This window comes from Cherax quadricarinatus, chromosome 89 (assembly GCF_038502225.1).
Source record: "Cherax quadricarinatus isolate ZL_2023a chromosome 89, ASM3850222v1, whole genome shotgun sequence".
NCBI classification, from domain to species: Eukaryota; Metazoa; Arthropoda; class Malacostraca; order Decapoda; family Parastacidae; genus Cherax; species Cherax quadricarinatus.
Window position 1 is genome coordinate 2304932 of NC_091380.1, and position 8666 is coordinate 2313597.

The window sequence follows — 8666 nt, forward strand, 5'->3', positions numbered from 1 at the left end:
GGTCCACTGCTCCACAGTGGTAGTTGGACATGTACACAAACTGTGGTAATGACAACCTCACATTTCAAGCGGCAATAAATTCCACTAATGGAACTTCAGCTCTGATTTGAAATATTTTGTATTAAATAAAAACTCGCCTTTAAAAATGACTCGTGTAGAGAGAGAGAGAGAGAGAGAGAGAGAGAGAGAGAGAGAGAGAGAGAGAGAGAGAGAGAGAGAGAGAGAGAGAGAGAGAGAGAGAGACACACACACGAGTCAAAGGGATGTTAGGAAGTATTTCTTCAGTCATAGGGTTGTCAGGAAGTGGAATAGCCTAGCAAGTGAGCTAGTGGAGGGGGGAACCATACATAGCTTTAAGATGAGGTATGATAAAGCTCATGGAGCAGGGAGAGAGAGGACCCAGTAGCACTCGGTGAAGAGGCGGGGCCAGGAGCTGACTCTCGACCCCTACAACCACAATTAGGTGAGTACGTACACACACACACACACACACACACACACACACACAGTGACCTAGTAGCGACCAGTGAAGAGGCGGGGCCAGGAGCTGAGTCTCGACCCCTACAACCACAATTAGGTGAGTACACACACACACACACCACACACACCACACACACACACACACACACACACACCACACACACACCACACACACACCACACACCACACACACACACACACACACACACACACACACACCCACACCCACACCACCACCCACACACACACCCACACCCACACACACTTATCATTAAATCTCAACGCCACACCTCAACTTGTGCCAGCCCACAAGAGGCACACCTGGGGGTCGACCTTCATTCAATCTCCACTAAAATTAGCTAAGGTCTGACTCCCGACGCTCAACTAACTCAGCTCTCAAATTGCTAATAAGCAATTTTCTGCCAGTTTCCTGACTAACCTGAGTGAGCAAACTCAAGCCAACCATATACCTTCGTTTCTGACCCCTTGACTCTGCACCACGCCCCCTCTTACCAAGCTTGTGTAGAGGGTTACCAAGCTTGTGTAGAGGGTTACCAAGCTTGTGTAGAGGGTTACCAAGCTTGTGTAGAGGGTTACCAAGCTTGTGTAGAGGGTTGTCAAGCTTGAGTAGAGGGTTGTCAAGCTTGTGTAGAGGGTTACCAAGCTTGTGTAGAGGGTTACCAAGCTTGTGTAGAGGGTTACCAAGCTTGTGTAGAGGGTTACCAAGCTTGTGTAGAGGGTTGTCAAGCTTGAGTAGAGGGTTACCAAGCTTGTGTAGAGGGTTACCAAGCTTGTGTAGAGGGTTACCAAGCTTGTGTAGAGGGTTACCAAGCTTGTGTAGAGGGTTATCAAGCGTGTGTAGAGGGTTACCAAGCTTGTGTAGAGGGTTACCAAGCTTGTGTAGGGGGTTACCAAGCTTGTGTAGAGGGTTACCAAGCTTGTGTAGAGGGTTACCAAGCTTGTGTAGAGGGTTCAAGCTTGTGTAGAGGGTTGTCAAGCTTGTGTAGAGGGTTACCAAGCTTGTGTAGAGGGTTACCAAGCTTGTGTAGAGTTACCAAGGTGTAGAGGGTTATCAAGCTTGTGTAGAGGGTTATCAAGCTTGTGTAGAGGGTTATCAAGCTTGTGTAGAGGGTTACCAAGCTTGTGTAGAGGGTTACCAAGCTTGTGTAGGGTTACCAAGCTTGTGTAGAGGGTTACCAAGCTTGTGTAGAGGGTTATCAAGCTTGTGTAGAGGGTTACCAAGCTTGTGTAGAGGGTTACCAAGCTTGTGTAGAGGGTTACCAAGCTTGTGTAGAGGGTTACCAAGCTTGTGTAGAGGGTTATCAAGGTTGTGTAGAGGGTTACCAAGCTTGTGTAGAGGGTTACCAAGCTTGTGTAGAGGGTTACCAAGCTTGTGTAGAGGGTTACCAAGCTTGTGTAGAGGGTTGCCAAGCTTGTGTAGAGGGTTACCAAGCTTGTGCAGAGGGGTTATCAAGCTTGTGTAGAGGGTTACCAAGCTTGTGTAGAGGGTTACCAAGCTTGTGTAGAAGGTTATCAAGCTTGTGTAGAGGGTTACCAAGCTTGTGTAGAGGGTTACCAAGCTTGTGTAGAGGGTTGCCAAGCTTGTGTAGAGGGTTACCAAGCTTGTGTAGAGGGTTACCAAGCTTGTGTAGGGGGTTACCAAGCTTGTGTAGAGGGTTACCAAGCTTGTGTAGAGGGTTACCAAGCTTGTGTAGAGGGTTACCAAGCTTGTGTAGAGGGTTATCAAGCTTGTGTAGAGGGTTACCAAGCTTGTGTAGAGGGTTACCAAGCTTGTGTAGAGGGTTACCAAGCTTGTGTAGAGGGTTACCAAGCTTGTGTAGAGGGTTACCAAGCTTGTGTAGAGGGTTATCAAGCTTGTGTAGAGGGTTACCAAGCTTGTGTAGAGGGTTACCAAGCTTGTGTAGAGGGTTACCAAGCTTGTGTAGAGGGTTATCAAGCTTGTGTAGAGGGTTACCAAGCTTGTGTAGAGGGTTACCAAGCTTGTGTAGAGGGTTACCAAGCTTGTGTAGAGGGTTACCAAGCTTGTGTAGAGGGTTACCAAGCTTGTGTAGAGGGTTACCAAGCTTGTGTAGAGGGTTACCAAGCTTGTGTAGGGGGTTACCAAGCTTGTGTAGAGGGTTACCAAGCTTGTGTAGGGGGTTACCAAGCTTGTGTAGAAGGTTATCAAGCTTGTGTACAGCTTCATCAAGACTAAATCTAACACACTTACCGATTCCTTCCGAGTTTGTCTCTCCATGTGGATTATTACTGACCATTAAGGTATACGGTTAATATTAACACTAGAAGAACTCACCTTCTTGACTCTGAAGCGCCTGTGTGTAGCGGAGGTGCGGGTGTGTCTGAAGGTGGCATCGAAGGGGTTGTCTGGAGGAGGAGGATAGAGGAAGTTATCGAGGTGGCCCAGTTCTTCCCCTTCCTCACTACACTCACCACTACTCCTCACTTCTACTCCTCTTTCTTTGTGCTTCTTGACGACGGGTGTGTTGCTGCTGTTATTGCAGGGTACGCTGGGGTAGTTGCAGGAGTCGTTGCTCAGTACGGGGCTGGGGTCGTTGAAGACCGCCTGGTCTTGATGCGTCTCGCTAAAGTCACGTTTTGAGAGGTCCCCGAAGCCTTGGTCCTCGTAGCGGCTGCTACGAGACCTGCACCAGGGGTTATCGTTGTGGTGGGTGAAGGCGGCGGGCGTGTGGGCGTAGTACTTGGGCGCCAAGTGTCCCATAGTGACCGAAACAGCGTGATCGAAATCCGGACGGAAGGGTACGGGAGAGTCACCAGCGGGGGCGGCCAGGACTGGCGGCTCAGTATCACAGAGGAGGAAGGGCGGCGGCACTGTGTCACCATTGTCGTGTGTGTGAGTGTGATCACTGTCACCGCAGCTCACTAAACCACTGTCATTGTCACTGTCACACCTGGGTTCTGTCAGTGGCAGCTGCAGGCGTGTGAGGGAGGTGGGTGCGGGCGTGGCAACCAGTTCATGGTCGTCCATATAACAACATGGTAACCCAGCCCGTACCACATCACAATCTTTGCTATCAGTAATACTACATGGTGGGGAGGATAGCAGGCGAGTGAGGGGAGGACCTCTCGCATGGGGAGACGGAGGTACACACACTACACTCCCCAGAGATGCCATATCTGTGGGACTAGTCCAGCGGGGGGCGCACTCCCCCACGTCAGGGTGACCATCGTTATGGGGGCCACATCACCCCTAAAGAGCGGGCCACCCCGCGAAAAGCAGCGGCCACCCAAATAACACCTCCCAGCATCCCGGGTTAGTTTCAAGAAATCCTCCAAAACCCTCCGCCATCCAGCCTTTTTAGATGCCGGGGATCCCAAAGCCCCGGCCCCGGGCCGCGGGGCCATAAACAAAAAACCATCTACACAAAAAATGACACACAAAGCTGGCTTGGTTACACCACCACCCGCACCACCTGGCAAAGATCAGCGGGTATACGGGCTGACACCAGCAAAAACGCCCAGCCATAGTTTTTAGTTTTATTTTTAGTCTCTACCAGAGTCATTAATATCTAATCATTACTTTCGCCGATAATTTAAAAAGCCTTTAATTTAAGGGTTTTTCAAACGGTAAACCTTTTACACAACTTAAATTCAAACAAAAAAAACAGGGTTCCAAACCGGGGGAAAGAGTAATGGAAATGGTAGAGAATGCTCTCGGAGTCTAGAGAGAGCTTTTCCTTTACCATTTTTTCCTTTTCTAGACTAGTGGTTCTAACTGATTTTTTTAGAGAATCCCTTTCTAGACTTAGAGAGAGCATTATCCCCAAATTACTTTTTACCATTACCCCAGTTTAAACCCTTAAGACCCAAGAGGGAAAAACACCACAACACTGATCAAGCACCTCGGTCTTCAAAGGAAAATAAGACAAAAAATATGCAAGGTTCGGTATTTTTTATTGTTTAACGTTTCCCCCTACACAGAAACTTTTAATAAAACCGGGGGTAAAAAAGGTAGGGGAAAAACCACCTTGTTCCAGACCATGGTGCTGAACGCTTCTCCAGGCTGAGGGTCTGACCACCTTGTTCCAGACCATGGAGCTGGACTCTTCTCCAGGCTGAGGGACTGACCACCTTGTTCCAGACCATGGAGCTGAACTCTTCTCCAGGCTGAGGGACTGATCACCTTGTTCCAGACCATGGTGCTGAACTCTTCTATAGGCTGAGGGACTGACCACCTTGTTCCAGACCATGTAGCTGAACTCTTCTCCAGGCTGAGGGACTTGACCACCTTGTTCCAGACCATGGAGCTGAACTCTTCTCCAGGCTGAGAGACTGACCACCTTGTTCCAGACCATGGAGCTGGACTCTTCTCCAGGCTGAGGGACTGACCACCTTGTTCCAGACCATGGAGCTGGACTCTTCTCCAGGCTGAGGGACTGACCACCTTGTTCCAGACCATGGAGCTGGACTCTTCTCCAGGCTGAGGGACTGACCACCTTGTTCCAGACCATGGTGCTGAACTCTTCTTCAGGCTGAGGGACTGACCACCTTGTTCCAGACCATGGAGCTGAACTCTTCTCCAGGCTGAGGGACTTGACCACCTTGTTCCAGACCATGGTGCTGAACTCTTCTCCAGGCTGAGAGACTGACCACCTTGTTCCAGACCATGGAGCTGGACTCTTCTCCAGGCTGAGGGACTGACCACCTTGTTCCAGACCATGGAGCTGGACTCTTCTCCAGGCTGAGAGACTGACCACCTTGTTCCAGACCATGGAGCTGGACTCTTCTCCAGGCTGAGAGACTGACCACCTTGTTCCAGACCATGGAGCTGAACTCTTCTCCAGGCTGAGGGACTGACCACCTTGTTCCAGACCATGGTGCTGAACTCTTCTCCAGGCTGAGGGACTGACCACCTTGTTCCAGACCATGGAGCTGAACTCTTCTCCAGGCTGAGGGACTTGACCACCTTGTTCCAGACCATGGTGCTGAACTCTTCTCCAGGCTGAGGGACTGACCACCTTGTTCCAGACCATGGAGTTGAACTCTTCTCCAGGCTGAGGGACTGAACACCTTGTTCCAGACCATGGAGTTGAACTCTTCTCCAGGCTGAGGGACTGAACACCTTGTTCCAGACCATGGAGTTGAACTCTTCTCCAGGCTGAGGGACTGATCACCTTGTTCCAGACCATGGAGTTGAACTCTTCTCCAGGCTGAGGGACTGAACACCTTGTTCCAGACCATGGAGTTGAACTCTTCTCCAGGCTGAGGGACTGAACACCTTGTTCCAGACCATGGTGCTGGACTCTTCTCCAGGCTGAGGGACTGACCACCTTGTTCCAGACCATGGTGCTGAACGCTTCTCCAGGCTGAGGGTCTGACCACCTTGTTCCAGACCATGGAGCTGGACTCTTCTCCAGGCTGAGGGACTGACCACCTTGTTCCAGACCATGGAGCTGAACTCTTCTCCAGGCTGAGGGACTGATCACCTTGTTCCAGACCATGGTGCTGAACTCTTCTATAGGCTGAGGGACTGACCACCTTGTTCCAGACCATGTAGCTGAACTCTTCTCCAGGCTGAGGGACTTGACCACCTTGTTCCAGACCATGGAGCTGAACTCTTCTCCAGGCTGAGAGACTGACCACCTTGTTCCAGACCATGGAGCTGGACTCTTCTCCAGGCTGAGGGACTGACCACCTTGTTCCAGACCATGGAGCTGGACTCTTCTCCAGGCTGAGGGACTGACCACCTTGTTCCAGACCATGGAGCTGGACTCTTCTCCAGGCTGAGGGACTGACCACCTTGTTCCAGACCATGGTGCTGAACTCTTCTTCAGGCTGAGGGACTGACCACCTTGTTCCAGACCATGGAGCTGAACTCTTCTCCAGGCTGAGGGACTTGACCACCTTGTTCCAGACCATGGTGCTGAACTCTTCTCCAGGCTGAGAGACTGACCACCTTGTTCCAGACCATGGAGCTGGACTCTTCTCCAGGCTGAGGGACTGACCACCTTGTTCCAGACCATGGAGCTGGACTCTTCTCCAGGCTGAGAGACTGACCACCTTGTTCCAGACCATGGAGCTGGACTCTTCTCCAGGCTGAGAGACTGACCACCTTGTTCCAGACCATGGAGCTGAACTCTTCTCCAGGCTGAGGGACTGACCACCTTGTTCCAGACCATGGTGCTGAACTCTTCTCCAGGCTGAGGGACTGACCACCTTGTTCCAGACCATGGAGCTGAACTCTTCTCCAGGCTGAGGGACTTGACCACCTTGTTCCAGACCATGGTGCTGAACTCTTCTCCAGGCTGAGGGACTGACCACCTTGTTCCAGACCATGGAGTTGAACTCTTCTCCAGGCTGAGGGACTGAACACCTTGTTCCAGACCATGGAGTTGAACTCTTCTCCAGGCTGAGGGACTGACCACCTTGTTCCAGACCATGGTGCTGGACTCTTCTCCAGGCTGAGGGACTGACCACCTTGTTCCAGACCATGGTGCTGAACGCTTCTCCAGGCTGAGGGTCTGACCACCTTGTTCCAGACCATGGAGCTGGACTCTTCTCCAGGCTGAGGGACTGACCACCTTGTTCCAGACCATGGAGCTGAACTCTTCTCCAGGCTGAGGGACTGATCACCTTGTTCCAGACCATGGTGCTGAACTCTTCTATAGGCTGAGGGACTGACCACCTTGTTCCAGACCATGGAGCTGAACTCTTCTCCAGGCTGAGGGACTTGACCACCTTGTTCCAGACCATGGAGCTGAACTCTTCTCCAGGCTGAGAGACTGACTACCTTGTTCCAGACCATGGAGCTGGACTCTTCTCCAGGCTGAGGGACTGACCACCTTGTTCCAGACCATGGAGCTGGACTCTTCTCCAGGCTGAGGGACTGACCACCTTGTTCCAGACCATGGAGCTGGACTCTTCTCCAGGCTGAGGGACTGACCACCTTGTTCCAGACCATGGTGCTGAACTCTTCTCCAGGCTGAGGGACTGACCACCTTGTTCCAGACCATGGAGCTGAACTCTTCTCCAGGCTGAGGGACTTGACCACCTTGTTCCAGACCATGGTGCTGAACTCTTCTCCAGGCTGAGAGACTGACCACCTTGTTCCAGACCATGGAGCTGGACTCTTCTCCAGGCTGAGGGACTGACCACCTTGTTCCAGACCATGGAGCTGGACTCTTCTCCAGGCTGAGAGACTGACCACCTTGTTCCAGACCATGGAGCTGGACTCTTCTCCAGGCTGAGGGACTGACCACCTTGTTCCAGACCATGGAGCTGAACTCTTCTCCAGGCTGAGGGACTGACCATCAAGGTTGATGGACTGATTACATCATCTTCATTTCACTACTACACCTGTTGCCTCTGTATCAGACTGAAGAAGCCTGCTGTGTAGGCGAAACGTTTCAACCGTACAGATACCCAACACTTGCACATGCGTCTTAATACCCAATACATATCTTTATTCTGGAAACGTTTCGCCAGCCAGTCCAATGACTGAAGAAGCACACGATGGGCGAAACATCTCCAGAATAAAGCTACCCAAATGACTCGTATATCTTTATCTTGTACACACGATATTATTGGCAATTTTAATTATTTTTATCCCTGTTGTCATTATTACATGAAGGGTTAAACCCGTATGGGTTAGTGGTTGAGGCTTGATCCACTGTCAGCTGACGTCTCTCTTCTAATACAGTAAGACACGATGATGAATGTAATGTGGGGAGATGAATGTAATGTGAGGAGATGAATTTAGAGACATGACCGCGCAACAGAGACATGTGGAATACAGTTGTTGGATACGAATACAATTGACTATGAATCATACAACTGAGAAATGAACACAACAGCGAAGCATGACTGATCAACCAGGCTGTTGCTAGCAGCGACCAGCAGTACAACAGTACAACAGTAACAGTACAACAACAACACAGTACAACAGCAACACAGTACAACAGCAACACAGTACTACAGCAACACAGTACTACAGCAACACAGTACAACAGCAACACAGTACTACAGCAACACAGTACAACAGCAACACAGTACTACAGCAACACAGTACTACAGCAACACAGTACAACAGCAACACAGTACTACAGCAACACAGTACTACAGCAACACAGTACAACAGCAACACAGTACAACAGCAACACAGTACAACAGCAACACAGTACAACAGCAACACAGTACAACAGCAACAC

At 50.5% G+C, this 8666-nt stretch overlaps 1 protein-coding gene across 1 annotated transcript in view; it reads right to left on the bottom strand.

Annotated features, from left to right (window-relative positions):
* Positions 1–3767, bottom strand: part of LOC128696078 (Ribosomal protein S6 kinase II) — a 109197-nt gene extending 105430 nt beyond the window's left edge. Inside the window, 2 exon segments of the mRNA XM_070104069.1 lie at positions 2795–3697; positions 3699–3767. Coding sequence (XP_069960170.1) covers positions 2795–3697; positions 3699–3767 — 972 coding nt within the window.
* Positions 3768–8666: the final 4899 nt, after the last annotated feature.